Source organism: Talpa europaea (genome assembly GCF_964194135.1).
Source record: "Talpa europaea genome assembly, chromosome: 7".
NCBI lineage: Eukaryota > Metazoa > Chordata > Mammalia > Eulipotyphla > Talpidae > Talpa > Talpa europaea.
In genome coordinates, this window is record NC_140074.1 from 115,304,193 (window position 1) to 115,327,161 (window position 22,969).

The 22,969-nt window shown below is 56.5% G+C and overlaps 1 protein-coding gene across 30 annotated transcripts in view; it reads right to left on the reverse strand.

Moving 5' to 3' along the window:
* Positions 1 to 5,915: 5,915 nt before the first annotated feature.
* The window catches only part of CACNA1G (calcium voltage-gated channel subunit alpha1 G), a gene marked incomplete at its 3' end in the record, with an annotated part of 52,423 nt that continues 35,369 nt past the window's right edge, over positions 5,916 to 22,969 (reverse strand). For 3 of the 30 annotated variants that reach the window (XM_084238848.1, XM_084238840.1, XM_084238835.1), the window contains 12 exons: positions 22,755 to 22,947; positions 20,923 to 20,976; positions 15,865 to 16,016; positions 15,000 to 15,109; positions 14,168 to 14,301; positions 13,810 to 13,880; positions 13,598 to 13,676; positions 13,385 to 13,506; positions 12,744 to 13,094; positions 8,190 to 8,367; positions 7,735 to 7,904; positions 5,916 to 6,647 (listed from right to left, as the gene is read on the reverse strand). In XM_084238848.1, coding sequence (XP_084094974.1) covers positions 5,916 to 6,647; positions 7,735 to 7,904; positions 8,190 to 8,367; positions 12,744 to 13,094; positions 13,385 to 13,506; positions 13,598 to 13,676; positions 13,810 to 13,880; positions 14,168 to 14,301; positions 15,000 to 15,109; positions 15,865 to 16,016; positions 20,923 to 20,976; positions 22,755 to 22,947 — 2,346 coding nt within the window. Of the gene's footprint in view, positions 6,648 to 7,734; positions 7,905 to 8,189; positions 8,368 to 10,070; positions 10,206 to 12,034; positions 12,179 to 12,743; positions 13,095 to 13,384; positions 13,507 to 13,597; positions 13,677 to 13,809; positions 13,881 to 14,167; positions 14,302 to 14,999; positions 15,110 to 15,864; positions 16,017 to 20,922; positions 20,977 to 22,733; positions 22,948 to 22,969 lie in introns of all 30 variants that reach the window. The other 27 variants (XM_084238855.1, XM_084238844.1, XM_084238852.1 and 24 more) reach the window with 20 other exon arrangements.

The following is a 22,969-nucleotide window of genomic DNA, read 5'->3' on the forward strand; positions in this document are numbered from 1 at the left end:
TGCTGCCTGAGGTCTCCTCCTGCCCAGGTGACCGAAGCTTCTAAGGACTGAGTCTCTGGGACTCCTCCAGTCCCTCCTCTAGTTTGGGGTTAGGACTCTTGAGTGCTGACTTCAACAATGGGGCTGAAGCACCATCCCCTTTGGCCCGAGCCTTTTTGTCTTGCTATTGGAAAGTTGGCATTGGTGAAGGCCTCTGAGGCCACGGTGGGAGACCTGGGCAATCCTCCATTTCTCCCATCTTGCTTGAGCCTCTGGGGGTTCACCCTTCCTGGCCCCACATGGATTGTTGCCCCTTTTACACAGCCCTTGAATAACTACCAAAATGTCCAGGACATTATGTTTTTTGTTGTTCTCACCAGGGCAAAAAACTGAGGCCCTTAACATTTTACCCCACAGAGGCAGCCTGAGCTCACACTCTCAGCAGTGGGCCAGCCCCACGCAGTCTGTTCTTGCAGGACACACAGCCTGAGTTCTAAGTTGTGGTGCTCATGCCCCTGCCTACCTTCAAGGCTGCTTGGCATACTCCCTCCGCCTCACCTGCCATGCCTCACTGCCCCTTCTGGCCCTGTCCTGCCCTGGCAAATGCTATTCAACCCTGAAGCTTTTGCTCAAGTCCACTATCCCTCCCCCTTCGAGGCTTCCTTGAACCTCCCCCATGTCCATTTTGGGCTGGGACCCTACCTCTGCCCATCCGTCCCTGTATTATACTCATGGATTGCCTTGCTTACATGTTCAAGAGAACAGTGGACAACTGAAGGATAGAGGTAGGGATGGGGACTGCATCCAGCCTATCTCTGCATCCTCAGCATCCAGGACAATGCCTGGCACAGTCGGTCTTCTAGAAATGTTTGTTGATTGACTAAGCAAGTATCTTATGTGCTAAGAATGGAGGTAATAAGGCCACTGTGGCATTAGATAGTCCCAGCAGTGAGTACTGTCTACACTGCTTTTGAGTTTTCAGAAGGAAGTTGTTTCCAGTTGGGGACTCCTGAGAGCAAAAAGATCTGTGGGTTGGGCTGAGGCAGAGAAAAGAAAAGACCTCCTCTGGTTTAGAGGGAGGTTTAGACCTCCCCTGGTTTAGAGGCGCCCTAGCCCATCCTTTGCTCCCCCACCCCCCTGCAACTAACTGCAGCTCAGGCAGGATGGACTGAGTGTGTGCTGTGCCTCCCCTGCCAGTGAGCATCCCTGGGGAAGCCAGCATCGGGGATTTCCTGGCAGGGAGATGGAAAGATAAGATAATCGCCAGGTATGGGCTCAGAGCAGGAATGACAGCAGAGAGAAGAAAGCAGAGCAGGGGTGGGGGGAGTAAATAGGGGAAACCCAGGGACAGGAAACACTGCAAAGGGAAGAGTCAGGTAGGAACTGACAGTCAGGGGAAGGGTATGGAAGAGCCCGGGCAGCGGGGCTGCCACGGCACCGCCACTCACTGCCCAATTCCTTTTAGTCCCTTTTGGTTCCTAGAAGGCCCGGAGCACCCACAAACCAGCCTCCAGATTCCAAACTGCAGCCTCCCCCTTCTTTCTTCCCATCAATGGGGCAGACCTGTTTTCTCCAGAGCCCAACCTGGTAAACCCACACCAGGCCCCTCAGGGGGCTCTGGCAAGGCTGCCCCTCCACCCACCCCAGCCTGCGCTAGATCTGATTTGGCATGCGTGTTAGCACTGGCTGCTGTGCCCCTTTCGAGTCTTCAAAGCAAGAAGAATTAATTAGCTCCATAGGTCACAGCCAGCATTTCCCACACCTGGACCAGTGCTAAGCCACACAGTACTGAAGTTACTAGAATTCTCTCCTGGGCATTTTGGATGGAGCTGACACCTCCTGGGCCTACTTCACTCTGCCCTCAGAGTGGGGAGCCAGCCCACAACTATACTCACCTTTCAGAGTGAATTCCCCCCACCCCCCGGCCCCCTCAACGGTTCTCCTGGATTCGTTATGTGTTCACTGGTTTAGGCAGGGATCACTGGGTGCTCTGGGCTTAGCACCCCAATGGTGGATTCATCCCCGGCCCCTAACACATACACGGGCAAGTCCTTCATTGGTTCTTAAAACATGCTTCCTCTGGGAGGCTACACAAAGCACCTGTTCTTCCAAGGTGCCCATCGGAGTTGCTGTCCTCTCTCTGGACAGGTCCCTCTGCAGAAGGCGGGCACCAGGTGAAGGGGACTGGTGCTGCCACCTGGTGTCTGATGCCTTCACAATGAGGCCACAGTCAAACCCAGGTTGGGCAGCTGAGCTGGCCAGGGAGAGGGGAGCAGAGGTCATGAGGTGACCAGCTGTGATGGGTGGGGACTAGGAGTGACAACAGAGGCTCAGGCTGTTTGGAAAGTGGGAGAGGTCTGGGTAGGCCAGGGAGAGACGAGGGGGTGGGAGGAGGAGAGCAGGGGCCCAGAGCCAGCCTGGACCAGCCCTCTGACAAGTAACTGGAGCTGAAGACACTGTCTCATGTCCAAGGCTCTGCTCTGTGGGCTTATTTAAGCTTCTGAGTACACCAAACTGGGAGCACGTGTGTACATTTCAATGACATAACTATGATTGCTTTGGAAAAGGCTCCATGGCAAGTCATTTTGTAAGCAGGATTCCTCACACCACGTCTCATTCCCTCACAATGATAGGAAGCTGGGGCGGTGTGAAGCCAATTGTTTGGAGAGTAGCCAGACCTACAATCAAATTCCAGCTCCACTATTTTGCGACTGTGTGACCATGGGCAACTCACTTAACCTCTCTGAATCCACTGGCTGATGGAAAAATGACAGCAACGGTACTTCTCTAGCTAGGGTGTTGAGGAATAAGTGAGAGACTGCAGATGAGCCTCAGATTTGTTTTTAGCACCAGCTCAGCTCACTCTTCTTCCCGGTCCTCCACCCCCAGAGAGACCTTTTCCTGGAGTCTTAGGGTGCAGGAAGCAGAAGCAGCCAAGCCCGAGGTGCAGGCCTATACAGTTGACACAATTTCCTCTAATGCCCCAAGGAGAAGGCTGAAGGCAGAAGTGTCAGGGAAGATTTACTTCCCAAGTCCTTAAAGCTCATGGCCAGATTCCACTCTGCTCCTAATCCACGGGTCCCTCCTTACCCCAGCCTCCTGCAGTGGCCCCCACTCCCTGGCCCCATGTATCCTGGAGCAGAATCAAATAACCATCCGGACAAGCATTAGGAGGTTAGCAGCATCGTTATTATTACTACTGTTAATAAGATTCAGCAGAGTCATTATTTCCACTTCAAAACCCTTTTAATGAGACACAACAGTTTCCATCATAGATAAAGAGTTTACATTTGTTGAGGGGGGGATTGTTGAGGGAGAGGTCACAATTCTCTCCTCCAAAATATCCACTTTGTCTCTGCTATTAAAGTTTCCACATTACTACCCTGGTGCTCCCCTCCAGTCCACTGATGGGGGATGGGAAAGAAAGAGGGGCTTTCCTTTTTCCCCAGGCTGATCACTGAAGACCTCTATAGAGCACCCCCCAAAGCATAGCTAGTGCATCCCAAACAAGCTGCCTTGCTCCTACCAAGAAGAGGGGATCAGGGTCAGGCACCCCCAGGAAGAACCAAGCCTGCTAGTAACTCCATATTGCTGCAGCGCTGCTGAGCTGTCCACAGAGGCAAGGGTGGGTAAGAAGGGTCCTGGGGGCTGGAGGGTAGGAGGACAGGGGAAGCCTGGGATGGAGGGGGATGGATGGCAGCCCAGCTCTCTGGCTTCACCTTGACCCAGAATTCTTCAACCACTAGAAGGAAAAAGATGCTAAGAGCCCCCTCCGCAAATCCCCCATCCTTACTTGGGAATAGACAACTACAGAATTCTACAAAAATATAAAAGCTTAATCTGCAGATCTAGGTGACAAAACTCTAGGAATTTCATATAGCTTTGCTTTAAAAAAAAAAAAAAAAACTCCTATAAGCACCCCCACTCCACATCCGAGGCTAGAGGAAAAAGAGTTGGACACTGCTGCACCCTGAGAGGGCGAGACCAGGCATTTGCTTCAAGGAGTGGTGTCATTTCTGTCCAAAAGAGCAATTAGAAAAGCCTTCACCAGCTTAGAAAACACAGGATTGGATGAAGCATCCAGGTCCATCTGCCCAGCGGGCTGGCACCCCAGCTCCCAGACTCAAGATGGGGGCTGTGAGTGAGGTTTCAAGAACCCTGGGCTTTGGAGGTGCTGGGAGGAAGGGTAAGGGGTGCTCAAGGGAGTGCGGTTGGAGCAGATGTTTGGGGTGGCTGGCAGGGGCCAGGCCAGCTAAGCCTGCGGTGGGAGCCTGTGCTGACCTCTCGGCACCGGGTTTCAGACAAGAGAATATTGCCCGTGGTAGCACCAGGATGGAGGTTGTGTGCCAGGTTGCTTGCCCCTCCTCCTCTCCTGACCCATGACTGCCTTCACCCTCTCCCTCCTCCACTGGCTCCCACTGGGCAGCCAGCAGCAGACCATGTAAACACCTTGATGGTGCTCATTCATCACCCCCTAGGGGGCCAGCTCCCCTCTGCAGCCAGACTGCTGGACCCTGCCAATGGCAACTCCACTGGAGGTGGCCCCTGGCCCCTAGGGTGGGAGCACACACTCTGTTTACACAACCTAATCCCACTGCCAGTCCTGATGGGGCGGTCCCCACAGTGCTGCCCCACCCCTTGTCCCCCAGGCCTGAGGCTGCGGCCTAGAAGGGAACACCCAGAGAGCACTTACTTGTCCCCTCCCCCACCAGCCACAGATCCTGAGCCCAGCAGAGAGACTGCAGCTGAGGCCACCTCCCCCAGCCTCAGTCGGCCCCATTAACCAAAACAGCTTCATTATGCCAATTTCCAGCTTTCAATGTGCGGCTGGTAGCTGTCAGCAGAAATAAGAGTTAATCTGGAATTACTCGCATTCACAGAGTTGCCTGGCTCACAGGAAGCGATAAAGCTTTGATAGAAGGAGTCCACTCTGCTTGCCCGTCCTCCTCCAAGCAGAGGGGCTTCTCTCTGCCTTGGCCCTGGGAGGTGAGACCCCGAGGTGGCCACCTTCAGGGATAGGTGTCTTGGGTTCTCACGCTCAGACACACACACACACACACACACACACACACACACACTCTCCCTCTCTCACACAGAGGCAGCTCTGACCCCTTCTCTCCCACATCCTACCACCCACTCCCCATCTCCAGGAATCTCTCTCCAGCGCCATCTGGAAATCCTAACTCTGTCCCTTTTGCTTTTACTCTGGACCGTGATTAATTTTTTATTTTGGAAAATTACTTTATTATATATAGATATAGATATAGATATGTATGTATGTAGATATAAAAAGGTTCCATTTCATTTGTAAAATCTTATTTTTTTTCTTTTTCTCTTTTTTTTTTTTTCCTACAGAAAACGATGACGAGGTGAAAGGAGAAAATAAGTTACATTACAGTTTCCAGAATGGTTCTCGCTCTCCGCTGAAGATGGGCCACCGTCAGGCTGAAATGCACTTGCGGTCCCAGCTTGTGCTTTGCAAGAAGAGGGAATATAACTAGACTGGGTATTTTAGGTTAAAATAGCCAAGAGACAGACGCCTTCGCCTCAAAAATATTCTGAGACACATAGAAGTAGAAGGAAACAAGTCTCTTCAGTCACAAAATGCCGTACATCCCGCATATACTAGATTCAATTAATTTAATAAAATAGAATATACATAGAGATTCTGCACAAACGTATTGCTTTCTCCCAACAGCTCCTGGTGTCGGGAACCTCAGCTACACTGGGCCTCTCCTCTCTGCCTGGAGCCACAGTGGCCAGGGCTGCTGCTTGGAACTCTCTGGAAATTCTGCTTGCCCGTGCCCAGTGCCACTGAGCAGGGAGGAGTGCCTCCTTGGTGTCCAGATGGACCGTCTTTTCAGGAATAAAGCCCAGGAGGAGGGGCTAGGATTTGGCACCCAGTGGAGAAAGGTGAGTGGAGAGCAGGGCAGGACTCAAGGGTCCAGGTCTGTTGAGTGGGAGGATAAACCGGAGAGACTCGGCATGTCTTTCTTTGGGGGGGGTGAGGCAGCCATGCTGTCAGGGGGGCCGGAGGAGGAGGGATCCTTGGAGTCGCTGGATGGAGCCCTCCGCCGAAGGCAGACACCTGGGCTAGGAGGGGGCCGAGGGCCCTGGCTCTCTGGGGGGTCCATGGAGATGCTGGGTGGGCTGAGTTTTTTCTTAGGCCGACTCCCAGGCCCCCCAAGAGGCTTGCCCCCGAGGCTAGAGGAGCCAGGGCCCAGGGGCTGGGAGCCGCTGTCCAGGCAGCTGACCGCGATGGAGTGCCTCCTTTGTTCGTCCAGCCAGGATGCAGGCCTGCGCCGGCCGCTCTGGGCCTCCACGCTGTAGCACTTCTTCAGATCCCTTGGGGATGGGGGTTCGTCCTGGCTGCCCGTAGGCAGGAGGTCTCCTGAAATCCAGCTCAACTCTGTGTCCAGCTCTAAACTGCTTCTGGTCTCTGCTAGGCCTTTGCCCCAGGTGGGTGCTAGGCCCAGGCAGGGGGCCGGCGGGGGCATGTGCTTCGAGGTCTTGCTCTCTCCTCGGGAGTGCTGTTGCATCTGGGTGCCTGGGTGGCCCCAGAAGGAGGAGGCCCGGGCCCGAGGTGAGGAGGGCCCACTCACCTCTGACAGCAGGTCTTCCCGGCTGCCCAAGCCCTGAACATCCAAAGAATCAGTCCTTATTGCTGCCTGTGTGGGTGGGGGGAAGGACTCAGTCCAGGGGCTTCCTTTTCCCCTAAGGACAGTCCCACCTGTCCCCCATCTCCCCCCACCCCGCCGAACCACCCTCAGTAGGGGTACCAGTATTTGCTCTTGTTGGGAGATGGGGGCCAGACCTCTACTGTCCACCAAGCCTCCTCCCTCCCCACTCCCTGTGGCCCTGGCCTCCCCCAAGCCTGCAGGGGTCACTGCAGCTCCAGACCCTGGGACACAAGATAGCCTAGTGCTGTGCCCCCTCTGCTCCCCAATGAGCTCCCTCGCTGGCCAGCCTTTGCATAGGCTATTTCTTTGAACTTCAATGCTCCTCCCAAGTGGCAAGCACCCCTCAACTTCATGGATGTAGTGCCCGTAGGTAAAAAACATCCTCCCTCTGCTTTGCTCCTTGCTGCACCAGGCATAAAAGCATCACAGCAGCAGTGACCTGTCGCTGCAATGATCCCATGGTGTGTGTCTCTGCTATTAGACCCTGAGCTCCAGAGGGCGGGGGCCATGTCTGCTGTCTGTGCCTGCATGCCCTGTGCCTGGCATGCAGACCCCCTCGGTAAATATATGAAGAGTAGATAAGGACTGTGCCCACTCCCCCAAGTTCGTGGGATTCAATAGATTCTCATGTGGTCATATTCACATGGAAGGACACATGGCGCAGGCCATGGCCTTGTCACAGGTGACACAGACAAGCCTCGGGTGGCTACACAAGTCCTTGCTCCTTGCCACCTGGAGTGTTGACTCTGAAAGGGGCTGTTTGGTCAAGGGTGGAAGCACAAAGGGTCCAGAACAGGGGTTCTGCCTCCAAATTGATGCATGTCCCTGAACAGCCATGCCCACCCCCCATCTGTTTTATAGGGTTACTCAATGAAGCAAGGGAGTGGGGTGCAAACTCCAAGAGGGCACAGATGATTTTTCTTTTGCTGGGGATCATGTCCTTGACCTAGAACAGGGTCTGGCACATCACTGGCACACAAAATATTAACCATAAGAATGGCAGTAGCAACCCAAGTCATCACCCACTGTTTGGGGTTCCCAGCACTCTGAGTTCCACCTCCCCACAACTACTCACCTGGCGCCTGAGTGGCCTCTGGGCCAAAGGGGAGCGGCCAGGTGGAGGCAGTTTGGGGATGGTGCCCCAGGTAGGAGTGCTGTGGGGCTGGAGCAGATGGGGTGCATCTTTGGGAAGTTGCAGGAAGTAGCTGGTTTCTGCTGGCTGGGAGTGCACAGACAGGACGGAGCCTTTGGGAGGAGGGAGAGAGGCGCTAGAGGATCAGCCTCAGTCCCTAGTTCTTACCTGAGCCCATCTCCCTTCCTCTCCCCCTCCCCCAGCAGAACCCCACCCTCACCACAGAACACTCCCCTCAGGCTGGGAGCCACCTTAGGCAGGGGCTGGATGCGCCCCTTTGGGCTGGAGTGACTCTTCAGGTACTCTTCTTGTCTCAGTGGCCCTCCTACACCCCAGTTTGGCACTGAACTTAAGCACTGTGTGCCAGTGGCACTGAACTTAAGCCCCAATACTGGTACCTGACTGAGCTTTGGGGAGTCCCCAGCCCCTGGGCCCCAGGGACCCGTCAGCGGTGCCCCCATCCCGGCACATGTAGCTGTCATTGGGCAGAGAGTGTGTTCGGCTGACCCCAGACTTCCTCACAGTCAGCAGGTCTGGTGCCAGCTTGATGGGCACCTCATCTGAGTGGGCTTCCATCTGCAAAAGGAACAGGGGAGGGAGGTGGCGGGGAGGGGGGTGTCAGGATTGGGTAACTGAGACAGAGCTGAGCAACAGAAACCAGTCGCTGCCCCCTCCCACCCAGGCCCTGGCCCCCATCCCCTTCCCAAACAAGATGCGATGGGATGGGTGTGGTGGGGAGAGGGGCAGACACACAGATGAGCCCTCTACACATAGGAAGCAAGAGGGGTGAGAGGCCCTGCCCCCCAAAACTATCCATACTGCATTACCTCAGGCCTCCAGTGGGGATGGTGGAGGCTGAGGAGGTGCCGGAAGGAGGGAGAACATTCCCCCCTCAAACACTGCAGGAGGTTGGAAAGCTCATGTTCATCGCCCCATTTAGAAGTTCTAAGCAGCGGCATAATGGAGGATTACAAGCTAACAAGTAGGCCTCCCCCAATTCCTGTGCTGGGGCTGTCAGGGGATTGGGGAAGAGGAGCAGGACCCAGACCCCCTGCAAGGCAGATGCTATTTCACTACCCATTTCTTTAAAATAGCCCCAGGACCAAGCACTGGGCATAAGGTGGGTTAATGTGGGTTGAATGACCACTAGCAGATGTCACAGCTGGTTCACCCCACGTCACCCCATTCTTTTAATTACACAGTGATTCCGGGAGGTAGGGGGCAGGGACAATGCCAGGGTACTGTGGGGCACAGGTCCTCCCTTACTGGATAGATGGTGGTTGGGAATGGATTTTTGGATCACTCTATTGATGAAAGGTGGTAGTCAGTCTTTGGCCACAGCTACAGGGAGCCAAGGCTTGCTCCTGAGAGATTTTTCATCACCTTGTTCATTTCTAGTTCTTAGAGAGGCTCTGGGTTCCTGTCCCCAAAAGGGTCCCGCCAGGTAAGCAGCCCCCTCAGGCCCGACAATGGCTGTGTTGGATGACAATCTGGTTCCTTTGCTTCCCCTCTCAGCTCCAGATTCCATTTCTGCCAGCCACCTCAGGACCCCTAGGAGCCCCCATTCTGTGGTCAAGACCCTGCTCCAGGTGAGCCCTGCTGGAGGAAGGGGCCTCTGCCCCTTCTTGAGTCCCAAGAGGAAGGCAGGGGGGAGGGGCTGCTTACAGTCAGAAGAGGATCAGGAGCCAGAGAAGGGTGGAGAAGCTGTCAAAACACAAAGAAGCTCCCTCCCCACAGCACCCCCAGGACGCAGGGACACACAGGGACAGTGACAGAGGAGACAGGGACGGCCTCCCAGTGGAGAAGGGCATGGTGGTGGCAGCAGAGATGTGACTCTCACCCACTACTTGGTTGCAAATGGCTCATGTGGGGGAGGTGGGAGGGAGGGGTGCAGGGGTGCGAGGCAAGGGCTGGCTTGCACAGGGCTCCAGCTATGGGGACTGACTTTGCATCCTGGCAGCCCCTTTGGTCAGCTGCCTGATGCCGCCTCTGTTCTGGGGCTGTGTGTCACTCCTGGATGGTTGGGTTAATGCTTTCACAACCGCTGCCTTTGGACCCTTCCGGGCAAGGCCCCAATTTAATCTTACCTAATTTGTTTGTCCACAGTGGGGGGACTGAAAGATGTGTGCTAGCAAAGCCTGGGGTGTTAAGTGCCTTCTGGTTGATGGCTCTGGGTGGGGCCTGGTGGCAGAGCAAGAGGAACAGAAGGATCTGGAGCCCTGCAGCCAGCCCGGGCCCCAGGGAGGCTGGGGAAGCAGTGAGGGGCTGTGTGTATGTACATTGCTCTCCGGGGCACTAAGTAAGAGTGTGTGAGTGTCATCAGGCAAAGAGTCATCCGTCAGAGCTAGAGAGCAGGACGGTTCAGACACAATCTCTGACGTCAGAGACAGAGCCTCCATCTCAGCTAGAGGGATCTAGACAGGGAGAGAGATGATCAGGCATAAGAAACCAGGACAGCGCACACCCTCACGTGTGCACACACACGCACACACAAGCACACACCGAGTCCCCCGTCCCCCCTTTTCACAAAGCACAGGGGAAAAGGCCTCCCTTCTGTCTCCCCAGCCCTTTCCCAAGTAACTGACAGTGCCTCCCCTCCCCCAGACTTCAAACCCCCACGCTGATCAGAGAGGCTGCAGCAGGCACCAAAGAGCCAGAGCAAACACTGACAAAGCAGGAGACACAGAAACATATTCTAAAGATACCCCAGGAATCTTAACAGCCCCCTCCCACACTACCACCCCCCAGGGAGGGAGCGGGATGGGGAGGACTTTCGACTCTCATAAAGATGATACCAGAAAAAAAAAAAAAATGAAGAAAGGCCAGCAAAGCGCCTCTCTCCGCTCTCAGCACAGACAGAGCAGCGTGGGGGGCGCTGGGGACAAAGCCGCCAATCTGACGACTGTTTTCTGCCTATTCTCTCTGCTTCCAAAAGCCTGGCAGGACTTGGCCTGCCCCCAGATTCTGGCTTCTCCCCTCCTGGGCCCTCCTCCGCCTGCCTCCGGCAGCAGCCCGCCCTCTCTGGCTTGGTTCTGGGAGATGCTCTCCTCCCGCCAGCCTGGGAGGGCCGCCACACCATCTGGTTGTCTCACCTGGGACCTGCAGGGGGGCTTCAGTGCCACCAGGGCCTGGGGGAGAGAGGGACCATCCCTCCCTGGGCAGCCAAGTCACCTTCTCACCACAGTACTTTCTCTCCCAGCGCCTTCCCCCAGTGGCCTCCTTCAGGATGGCGAGTTCTTAGGGACGGAATCACTTGGCCACTGATTATTCTAGGTCATTGCCATGTGCAGGTCCCTGCCCCCAGTCTGAGACCGAACCCCAACAAGAGATTAGGAATCCCCGCGGCAAGGTCCCCCCAGCTGAGGACCATCTCACTGACTCGGGCCACAGATGTCCCGCTCAACACTAGGCTTTCCTGCCTCCGCTGAGTCCAGCCTCCTTGCCTCCTTTCTAGGTTAACCAGGGCTTCCTTGCAGCCCCTGACCTGGGAAGATAAATGGGGGGTGCTTTAGCAAGTAGAAGGCGTCTAGAGGAAAAGAGGAGGCAGAAGGACCCCCGAAAGGAGGAGACCCACATTTAGATGGGACTGGGGGAGAACATGTGCTTCTTGGGTGGGGGCTGGTCCTGGAGTAGAAACCAAGTCCTATTTCACACGAAGGTCCCCAGAATCCACTCCCAGGTGCAGCCTTCCACCCCCTCGAGACCAGGCCAGAGACTACTGGAAATGGCACAGCACTCATCATGCCCAGTGGGCTCCATGGTTCAAAATGTACCCCCAAAAGACTGGGGGTGGGTGGGGGCTGGACACTGAGAGCAAAGCATGTTCTAAGACCAAGTCCCTCAGTGGGTTCCTTGGCCATCAGCCCTGTCCCCGGAGGCCCTTGGCCCTTAGACCTGACACTTTGCTTCCTCCACTCACTGAGTTCCCACAGCCAATGTATCCTCTGCCTCCCCCTCTCCTCTGCCAGGTTCTTTCTTACAAATGCTCCCTCCACATCCCTCCTCCATCTAGCCTTCTTCAGAAGTGCAATCTCAGCACCCCTGCCTTCCAAATTTATGTATTTCAGAGGTTTATCTCAACCTGGAAGAACCCCTGGTTGCTTCCTGCCAAGTCCAAAGCTCAACCGAGGCCTTGGGGCTGCTCATTTTCCAGATACCCAGTGGGCAGGAAACACCCCCGCCTCCCCAGAAGCACGGCACAGCATGGCACAGCCCGGCACGGCAGGGGAGGGGGCACAGTAACCTGTGGGTCGGAGCCACCCAGGCTGCAGGCAGAAGGGAAGGCAGAGGGCTGGCCCCCTGGGCCTGCCAGCTCGTCCATCAGCTTCAGCTCCCCCTCCAGGGAGCCCTGGATCAGCAGGGATATGGTGTCAAACAGCTGTCTGTCCTGGGGAGGACCAGCCCATAAGGGGAGCTGGAGAGTCAGGGGAGCAGGGGGTCAGAAAGGGCCAGTGATGGGAAGCGTGGTGGCAGGGGATTGACAAGAGACAGGGAGGAGGCATGCGCACACGCACACACAGTGACAGGAGGAGAAGGGAGAGATGGGAAGCCAAAGATGAGAAGAACCCACAGGGAGTGGAGAAGCAGAGAGAGGGAAGCAGATTGGCAGATGGAACCGATAGGTTAAAGGGTGGGAAGGAAAGGGTAAGAAACAGTAAACTTAGCCTTGAAACAGTAAACTTAGCCTTGAACCTAAGAGCCAGGAAGGGGAGGCCAGGCTGGACTGGAGGTACAGGGGCAGGATGAGCCAGCACAGGTGCGGTGGCTCGCTGGGGTGACCCTATGCGGCGAATGTGGGCAGCCACCTCTGGGGATGGACAGGGACCCTTGCCCCTCCAGATCCAGGAAGGAGGGGCAGAAGGATCCAGAAGGAGCCTTGGGGTCCGCTGCACTGCTCTCCCTGCACCCCCCCCCCACCGTCTCTGCTGTGCGGGTGGGTGGGGTTTGCTCACCGTGGGGTGCTCAGGAAATCGGGAGGAGGCTCTGGCATGGGCCTCTGTGTGTGGGGCTCCAGGCTTGGGGCTGTCGGGACTGTCAGGGCCCTCGAGCCCAGGCCAGAGGAAGGGGCTGCCGAGCGGCGAGTGGGGCTGAGGGCTGAGAGTCTTCATCTCCAGCTCCAGCTCAGCCTCCAGCTCAGCCTCCTCCTTGGCCTCCTTGTTGCTCTCCTCCAGATGCTTCATCAGCACAGCGATCACCACGTTGACCAGTACAAACTGGGCCGTCAGCACGAAGGACACGAAGTAGATGGGGGAGATGACTGTGTTGTAGCAGGTGGACTCCTGGTCGCAGTCCCGGAGGGTGTCCTGGGGAGGCGCGTGACAGGGTGAGGCTGGGGGGGCAGACTGGGGAGTGGGTTTCACCGGCACTGAAGGGAAAGGATGGGCAGGAGGAGGGAGTTACGGTGTCCTGGGGCAGAAGAACATTAGACACTATTCTGGGAAGGAGTTCCAGAGCGTTCCAGCACAGCGGGTAGCAGGTCACATGCTTTTATTCGTGACCAATCCACTTTGCTAAGGGATCTTGGCTCAAGAAAAAGGGCTGTCTCCTTGGGGCTGGCACCAGCCCCGGACACCCCCGCCGCCATGGCTCTCACCTTCATAATGCCGTTCCAGTTGTCACCTGTGGAGACTCGGAAGAGGGTCAGGAAGGCCATGCCAAAGTTCCGAAAGGTGGCATGCCGGCCCAGGCCCTCGCACGGGTGTGTCTCATCACACTCTGGAGGAACAGGGCAGGAGAGAAGGCCCAGGTTAGTCCCGGAGCCCCTGGGTCTCCCGTCCTGGTCCTCCGCCCTCCCCACCCAACTCACCCAGGTCTCCAAAGAGCTCCACGCCCAGAGCTGCAAAGATGAAAAACAACAACATGAAGAGCAGTCCCAGGTTCCCCACCTGGAAGAGAGGAAAAGAAATGGAAACGGTGCCGCTGGGCCTCCCAGCTGGCTTCCAGGAGCCCCCGGCCCCTTCGGAGAGCACCTCCTCCTCCCCAGAAGACCCTTCCCTCCCGTCCCCACCTTCCAGCTACCTGGGGCAGGGCCTGCATCACTGTGTCCAGCAGCGCCCGCATGCCCACAGCCATCTTCAGCAGCTTTAGCACTGCAGAACAGGACAAAGTCGTGAGCTGGCCCCTCTGGGTCCCAGGTCCCACAGCTGGTGGAGGCAGGGCCAGGCCAGGGCTGGGGCAGGTGGGATGGCCAGCCAGGCTGTCACGGCTCTACCTCCACCCTCAGGCCCCTGCCTTCCCCTTTGGCAAAGGCTGGGAGGAAGACCCACAGAAACCCACACCCACCCAGTCCCTGGCCAGCCACAGAGCTGACCCCTGCTATCTCCCCCTGGGCTGGTCACCCTGGAAGGGTGGGCTTGGTGGCGGTATTGGGACCCACCTCGGGCGATGCGCAGCACCCTCATGATGCGGATGATGGTGGGGTTGATGGGCAGCGAGGCGTTGACTTCGATCTCCTCCAGCGTGATGCCCATGATGGACAGCAGCACAATGGCCAGGTCCAGCTGGTTCCACCTGGAAAGTCCAGGATAGCTCCCTGAGTGGGGGTGGGGGTTACTGTGGAGAAGGGGGCAGTTGTGGCCACACAAGTGCACATTCCCAGCCACAGAAAGGAGGGTGGAGGTCAGGTGGTCCAGCCTCTGAATCCTGCACGGAACAAGTGACTTATCTACAGCCACACAGCCAGCAAGCGGCAAGGGCAAGGCTAGACCTTTAGCCTGCTTTTTTCTTTGGCACTTACAGGGTGGTTACACTGTGCGCCGAGCTTGTCTTAAGGGTTTTACAAACAGGAACTCACAATCTTCACAACTCTGTGATGTGGATACTGTTATCATCTCCCATTTTACAGATGAGGAAACTGAGGCACAGAGAAGTTAACTTACCCTAGGTCACCAGCCACTAAATGGTGGAGCCGGGATTCAAAATCTGTTCCAGGCAGTCTGGTTCCGGTCTCTGTGCTCTCAAGCCTCAGTTGAGGCCACATTGATTTCCACCTGCCAATGTCTCCCAGCCCTGTCTTGTTGAGTTCCCACCACCCCCTCTCATGTACCAGGCCCCGGATGCCCTCACCCCACCCTGCTATCAGCCCTGGGTAGGTCCTGGAGTGGAGGCTGAGCCTCAGGACCCAAGAAAGGTCCACAGGCACTTGACCTGCTATTTCCCCAGGAGATGCACCCTCGTCCCGCTATCCCCCACCCCCTCCTCTCAGCTACCTGTCCTGGAAAAACCGACGGAAGCCAAAGGCCACGAGTTTGAAAACTGACTCCAAGACAAAGATGACCGTGAAGATGTAGTTGCAGATCTTCAGAGCCTCGTCCAGGATCTGGCAGGGGTGAAGGCAAGACGCAGGGTCTCATAAGGCTCAGGGGTGAAGCCTGCCCCCCCTTTCACCACACCTCCCAGGTCTGGGAGACAAGGTCTCAGGACACCTTTCTTCTCTGCTGCAGTCACGATGGCTGACCACTGGTCGCGACCCCAGGACAGAGCAGGGTCCTCATTTACATGCATGATTCAAGCTTTGTGCTAAAGGATCTCGCTCCTTGAGGGATGGTGAGGAGGCCACGTGAGACCACGTGAGAATGTGCTGGAAGGCATGGAATGCTAGAACTGGAAAGGGGCCTGTGCATTACCAATTCAATGCCCCCATTTTACAGATGGGAAAACTGAGGCTTGGAGGGATGTCCGTGGAGGCTGATTCGAGAAGCAGCAAGGCTACAGGTGAGTTTTGGAGCTTGATGTTCACTAGAATCTAAACTCGTAAAGGGCAGGCATTGGTCTGCCTTCTTTATCCTCAAAGGTCCAGAGCCCAGAATATAATCCGCTTTCAATAAGTATTTGCTGGGTGAAAAAATCAGGTCCCCTACTTCCTGTGTGACCTTGGTTAGTCAACCAACCTCTCTGAACCTCAGTGTCCTCGTCTGTAAAACCAAGATGATACCCACCTCCAAGAATCACTGCAAAGGGTACAAGAGGGCCCCCTAAGGAATGCCCGGTACTTGCTAGAGGCTCTGGCTCAGTCTCACCCCGGTGGCCCCATGGCTGGCGGCAGGGCCCAGAGGACCAGTCACTTGCTCCTACCTGGGGCTGCTGGTAGTGCTCCATGGCCATGGTGACCACGTTCAGCCCAATGACACCCGTGATGAAGAGGTCCAGGTAGTGGCTGGTACATAAGTGGTGAACGAGGAGTCGGAAGCGGGAGTAGTCCGAGTAGTAGGGTTTGCACTGGGCTTCTAATGGGGCAGGGAGGACAGCAGAGCAGCCATCGGACCCCTGTCCCCTGTGCCCCCGCCACCCACTGTCCCTCACAGCCACCAGCCTCTAATGCCAGAGCTGAGACATTCCAGTGTCGCGGCATCCTCGCCCTCCACACTGCCCTTCTCAGGGGCCCGGGGAGCTCTCTTGGCGTCTCCCCTCCAAGCATCTGTTCTACTGGCTACAGTTGGGCACAGAAGGGCTCAGGACATGCAGAGCTCCCCACCCACATTAGACACCAGGTGAGCACCCTCCCGAGGCAGCCTCCCTAATCCTCCAGCCCTTCATAAACCCCTCAGCTTGTATTCTGCAGCGAGGTCAGATCAATAAAATGAAAAACCACCAGTCCGATGGGGCTCAGAGGAAACCATCAATGGGGAGGCGAAGCTCCTCCAAGCTCGCCCCTCGAGGGGAGCAGAGATTACACAGAGCAGGGATTTGGAGATAAAACCGGAGATTGGAAATCGGACATCTTCTTGGCTGGCTGCACTGACCCACCCAGAGGGCCTGTGGAGGGGGGCAGGGCCTGGGCCGCCTGTACCCTCCTGTGGGGGGCGGGGAGGCCACAGGCTCTGCTCTGTCCACACTCCTCTGGGTGGGCCCCACCTGAAGGACTCACCCAGTTTCTAATGAGGCGATGCCCAGCCTGCTCTGGGTGTCAGGGCAGCATTAGATCGCAGGCTGGGCTGGAAGCACTGTCTGAGATCTGTCAGAGGCATAATATTTCTCTTGTAATTAGGGAACCACTTAGTTATTAAAATCATGGTGCCAGAAGGTTGGCCTGTGAAGCAGGCAGAATGAATCTGGGGGAAAGGAGATTGCAGGGGGCCCCTCCTCCAGGTGCTGAGGAAAGGCCAGGCCAAGTTGGAGATACATGGCACCTGGAGGTAGTTGACAGATTGGTCACCCGGGCAGCCACAGAGAAAAAGGAGGCTCCCTAGGGGGAAGGTTGGGGCAGCCTCAGGTCCCAGACAGCCCTTCCTCCTCGGGAAGTCTAGGGCAGAAGCCAGCCAGCGAGGGCTGCAGCCTCTGAGGCCCGCGCCAGGGGGTGGCTGGCTCAGGGGCGGCAGGAAGCTTTGGGCCCAGGCCAGCTCAGATATAACTGTCCTTTTTCCATGCAGAGGACTATTTAACAGAGAAGTAAACTGAGGCAGGGAGTGGCCTGGGGTGGGCCCCCACCTAAGGCCGAAGGAAGAAGAGTGCCCAAGAGCTGCGTGTTCAGCCTCGCCAGATGCCACTCTCCAGCATCGGCCTGGAGGTGTGGATAACCAAGGGGCAGAGGTCCCATGAGTGCTGGTGCCCCATAGGAGGGCATCAGGCCTTCTTTTCGTTTGGGGGGTGGGCCAGCCAGCCGTAGCTTTGTCTGCTCTGGCGGCCCTCCTGACCCCCAGGGGGGTGAGGGTGGAGAGGTCGGGGACAGGGGACAAGCGACCACAGGTCATCCACACGGCATGGTGGAGGGTGCACCAGGCGAGCGGCCTCTTCCTTCCTTCCTCCAGTACCCACAAGAACCAGAGGGCGCTAGTCGCCCCGCGTTGCCTTAGCAGCCGGAACTCTTTCTCTGCATTAATCTCCATAAGTGCCGAGAGCACCCGATCCCATTATGCTAAAATATGAATGGAGAATTAACTAAAATGTTTGAATACAATTAGGTTAGAGAAAGCGGCTCCTTATTAGCCCCGTTATTAGCTGAGACAATGCAGAGGAGAGGTTGGGAGAGTGCCCCCCCCCCATACCCCAGTCTGACTGTGTAGGCAGCCCCAGGCCAAACGGAGCCTCCTCACCACCTCTGCCTTCCGGCCTTGCTCTAGAAGTCTGAGAGGTGGGTGGGCTGGGATTCAGCCAGGGACCCTCCTCCAAGACACCAAGGGAGAAGGTGGAGGCAGGACTGAGGCAGGGTGTCTGCTGTAGAGGCCATTTCCAGACCTCTAGGTCTGTACTCTGAGGTCTGAAGCCCCTCCTCCTCCAAACCTCTACCCCAGACCCTCAGGTGCCAAGGCTGCCAGAATCCCCCCAAAACACAAATCCAAAGAGCCCAAGGGCCAACCTGATGGGCATCTCCTCGGCTACTCCCTTTGTTTTCCAGAGGGAGAGAAGGAAGCCCAGCAAAAGTGAGTCATCCACATACTGTGAGGCAGCAGCTGGGTCAGGACCCTAACTCCCGGCCTGGACCCTTGTGGCTGCCAGGCAGGCTTAGATGGAAGGTCTTGGGGCTCTGACCCAGCAGGCGTCCTTGGGTAATTTGCCCAGAGAAGCTCAATTTTACTGGTAAGGAGCCCTGGAAGGAGTCTTAGGTGGGTCTGCTGCTCTGAGAACCCCAGTCACAGCCCGCAAAAGCCCTGCCCTGCAGTCCCTGGCAGGTTGGCAGCCCTGGCTGCACCCGCCTGCCTCCCACCAGTATCAGTTGCCGTAGGTGGAGAAAATACCAGAGTCAGACCGTGGGGAGAAGGGCGCATTCCCCGGACTCCGGGTCCCCAGTCAAGGGTGGGAGCAGAGGAGAGGGCAGGGTGGGGGCAAGGCCGTGAGTGAGAACGACAGGCACTGAGAGTTAGTAGGGGTCACTGGTGGCCCAGGGCACAGCCGGGGCAGGGATTGCAAAGAAGGCAGGGGCCACTCCCAGGGACACAGGTCCTCACGGCATAGGCCACACCTTCAGCTGCCACGGCCAGGCCTGATTTCTAGGTCCTGGCGGGCAGAGAGAGGACCGGTAGACGCTTCGGGTGACAGAGGGAAGCAGAGCTGGTGCTGAAGGCTGAGAGGTTACTGGGGCTGATCTAACAAACCAGGTTTCTCCTTCCACCACCAGGTGTCATGTTGGACCCATTCCCCTGATAATTAAAGCCTCTCTCCTTTGCCTTTCCCTGGGATCTGGCTGCCTTCTCCTGCTGGGAGCAGCACAGGGTGGGGTGGTGCTAGCAGGGCGGTGTGGTACCTGCCTTTGATTTCAGCAGCCCCGACCAGGGGGTGTGACTTCATCTCCATACTGTCTGCCCCTTCCCTCTCCCCTCCCTGAGTTGCTGACTGGAAATGCAGGTGCTCAGGTCCTACCCCAGATCAATCTCAGAAATCCTAGGTAGCACCCAGGAACCTGTTTTAATATGTCCTCTTGGTGATTATTACATCCACTGATGTTTGAAAAGCGCTAGTGTAGAGCATGCAGAACACCGAATCCTGGACAGAAGGGTCAGGGTGAGCCAACCCCCTGCTCGGGGTCTCTGAGTTCTCATTACCAGCCCAGAGGAGAAAGGTCCACTAGTGCAATAAGTGCACAGGCCAGGTGCCAACAGCAGTCTGGCACGAAGCCCCCAGAGTGGGGGTGCGGGGTGATCACAAGTGTTCAGCATTGAGGTTATGTCAGGAGGAATTCTCGGGGTCATGTGAGTTGGCTTGTGTTGGCTCTTGGTGGAGAAACTTCTGTGGGTCAGCTCTCCGATGAAGGGGTGTTTGGAGTGAGAGTGTATGTGGCTACTTTGGTCTACAGCTCAGGTGAACCCGGAAGGGAGAAGCTGAAGATCATGTCCTCCCAAACTTGTCTTGTCCCCTGACACCTCAAGAATTTGCAAAACAGCCGACACAGAGATGAGGGTCCCCGACAATCCAACACAAAGCCACTGGGAACTCCTGAGCTCCCAGAGATGGTATCTCACAAAACCAAACACCGTAGTCAGCATCACAGGCACGAGAGACATCCACCCACCCAGGGCCTCAGGGATGACCTCCCAAGTGGTGGCTCAGGGGACCCTCCTGGATGGGTCCCCTGAGCCCCCACAGATCAGATCCAACAGCCCATCAGCCACAGGACAGTGTCTGCCGGACTCTCGCTTCTGGGGGGTAGGGGTGCAGAATGGCAGAGAAAGTGGTTCCCAGCCTGCAGTCCCAAGTGCTCAGCAGCCTGAGAAGAGAGCCACATGGGGGTCCTTATGTTCTTTGCAATATTTCTAAAAGCTTAAAATAAATCATACATATGCCGTGTTAAGACCCCACAGACTAATTTAATGGCAAAACGGTCTCTCTTTGCCACCATTCCATATGAAACTTCTGCAGCTCAGAAGCTGATTAGCAATTAGATGTGCCTTTGATTAGTAAAAAAGTGAAAAAAATCACTATTGAAGTGCTCTTACTTGCAAAGACAGTCTTTTAAAATAAGGGGTCTGTTAGAGGATATGCTAAGGGTGGCCCTTGGGATGAACAGGTTGGGAGCCACAGGTGGAGACATCAGAGGGGGTGACAAGGTGCCATGCCCTGTCAGGATCTCCGAATCTCTGTACCTCCACCTGGGAGGCAGGTTTGGGGTTTATGAGCCCGAGGACCAGGGCAGGCAGGGTCAGGAGGGCCTTCCCAGGGACACAGCTCTCAAAGAGAAGGACCCAACTCACTCCAAAGGATTTTTGGGGGAGAATCTGTGGCTAATTCAGACTTTGATCCCCAATTCCTGCTGTTTGTGGTGATGACGTGACATGGTTGCTTGACTATTAATGAACCTGATCAATTATTCATTGTTACATTTTTAAAACAAAGCCTTTCCCTCTCTGCTCCCTTCACCCTGCTCTCTTGGATCAAAGTCTCCCTTTCAGACAAAAGGAGACCGGGGAGATTTGCAGCTCTAATAATCCAACAGTGTGACAGAGGAGGAGCAGAAGAGGGGAGAAGCAGTGGGGGCTGGGGAGGCCCTTGGAAGCCTTGGTGGAGGAAGAGGGTCCTCAAAGAAGCATCAAGGTGGGGATGTGTGCCGTGGTCCTCACCTCCGGTCTGGAGGAGCCCAGGCCTACAGGATGATGCAGAGCCCAGATCCCTAGAGACCCTCACCCCTTCACCCCTAGAATCAATGAGCCACGGAGAGGGAGCAAAGAGGACGCCCCGCACGCACAACCCCAGACGCAGTACCTGGCGCCGCGCTGGCTGAGCTGCCGGAAGCAATTACATCGTCCAGCATTAGATCTAAAAGAACGAAACACGACATTGGTCACTGGCTGGACCAGGTGCGCTGGGCAGGGGCCCCTCAGCAGCTCACGCCCCCTTGGCTCCAACCCTCACTTGGCCTGTGAATGGGGCACACTGAACATGGGTGACTCGGGACACAGGACACTTGAGAAAGATGAGCAATTCAGCCGGCCCGTCGGGGTCACAGGGACAGGGAGCCAGAGGCACCGGGAGGCGAGGGCTGTCTGTCATCGTAACAGATGTCCTCTCCTACCCAAGCCTTGGCCTCAGCAGCACCTGAGCCGGCTACAGACCCCAGAAGGGGAGCCAGCTGGTCAGGCAGGGCCACAAGTGCCTCCTGCCAAAAGAATTCCATGTGCAGATGCCCTGCCGGGAAGGCAGACTGCAAGGAGGAGCGGGCGGAGGGAGCATGGCTGCTGGGGGTGCCGCCCTCAGCCTCAGACATCCATGGGGACAGCCCAGACAGGACCGCTGCCCTGGAGCTGGGGGCGGGGTGTTAGGGGCCGGGGGTGGGTGTAGAGGACCAGGGGCTCGGAGAAACACACCACCCACTGCTGTCAGGCCAGAGTCTGAATGTCCTGGAGCTGCCCCACCTCGCCTGCCCGCTCCCACTCTCCCGCCTCCCGCCTCCACCTGCCCCTCCCAGGCCTCAGGGCACAGAGCCAGGCAGACAGGAGGGAGGGCTCCACAGCCCCTACCCAATTTGGTGGTACTCACATTTCAACAAACCCAAGGGGAAACCTCAAAGCGCCACACGCATCTCATCGGAGTAAGGAAGACAGTTTGTGAAAGGGCGGAGAGAGGAAGGGAAACCCGCAGCCCAAACAGAGACAGACACACAAAGGCTTCGAGAAACCCACACATAAAGACACGGAGAGAGACGTGGGCAGTGACAGAGAGTCAGAGAGTACCGCATACCAGGCAGGCAGGAGCCCCGCCGACGGGGAACTGGTGCAGACACCTGGAGGCACCGAGAACACGGGACTCCTGCACCGCCACCTCTCCTGTCGCCTCCTGGAGTCTGTGTGTCTCTTCGCTTAATTCTGCGCACCCCTCCCCCAATGTGTTAAGAGTGTGAGGAGAGATGGGATGGGGTCCTCACCCAGCCAAGGTCAAGAGATGTTGGAAAGCTGAGGGGGGCTGAAGGCTATCAGGCCGGAGTCATGAACTTAGAATTCCTGTGACCGCCAACCTTCCCTGAGCCAGGGGGAGATTTTTTTTTACAGGGATGGCAAAAAAAAAAAAAAAAAAAGACATAGGTGGTTCTGCTGGAGATAGGTCGGGGTCTGGGTTTTCTCACGCTGCTGTCCATTTGCAGTTCTGCTGAGGCCTTGCTCAGCAGCTGTGGACACTGAGCAGGCACAGGTTCCAGAGGCTTGCTTGCCAACCCTGGGGCAAGCAAGGGTGGCACCTGGGCCAACCCCTGGGTCACTGGATTGTAGCAGGAATCTCATCCCATGAGCTCCTCTGAGAGTCGAGCTGGGAGAGGCCATGCATCAACTCCCACCTGGCATTATCCAGGGGTATGATGCTGAGACCTGGGGAGCCCCGCAGTGGGGGTAGTTCCCCCTCCACTACGTGGCTCAACTGGTCTGCTTCATGCGGGCTCTAAAGGCTGACATGCTTTTGAGGGAGGAGGAGGTGAGGGGGGGGTGGGAGTCTTTTCTCCCTACCCCCACCCCCAGCCCCTGCCCCCCTACAGTTGCAAGGCCAAGGTCAAGCACGACTCAGAGAGATGTGGAAAGACTACCGACCAGCCATCTGCTTCTCCTTACTCCTTCTCTTTTTCTCCAGTCTTCGTAGACGCTTCTCCTCCCGTCGCCTGGCCTCTTCTTCCTCCTGGTGCTGCCGACACTTATGAAAGTTCTCCACCACCACGCCCACAAACATGTTCAGGACAAAGAAGGCCACAATGAGCAGGAACGAGATGAAGTATAGCAGCATCCAGGGATTGTGGTTCATGATGGGCTGGCAGGGAGCAGGAAGGACA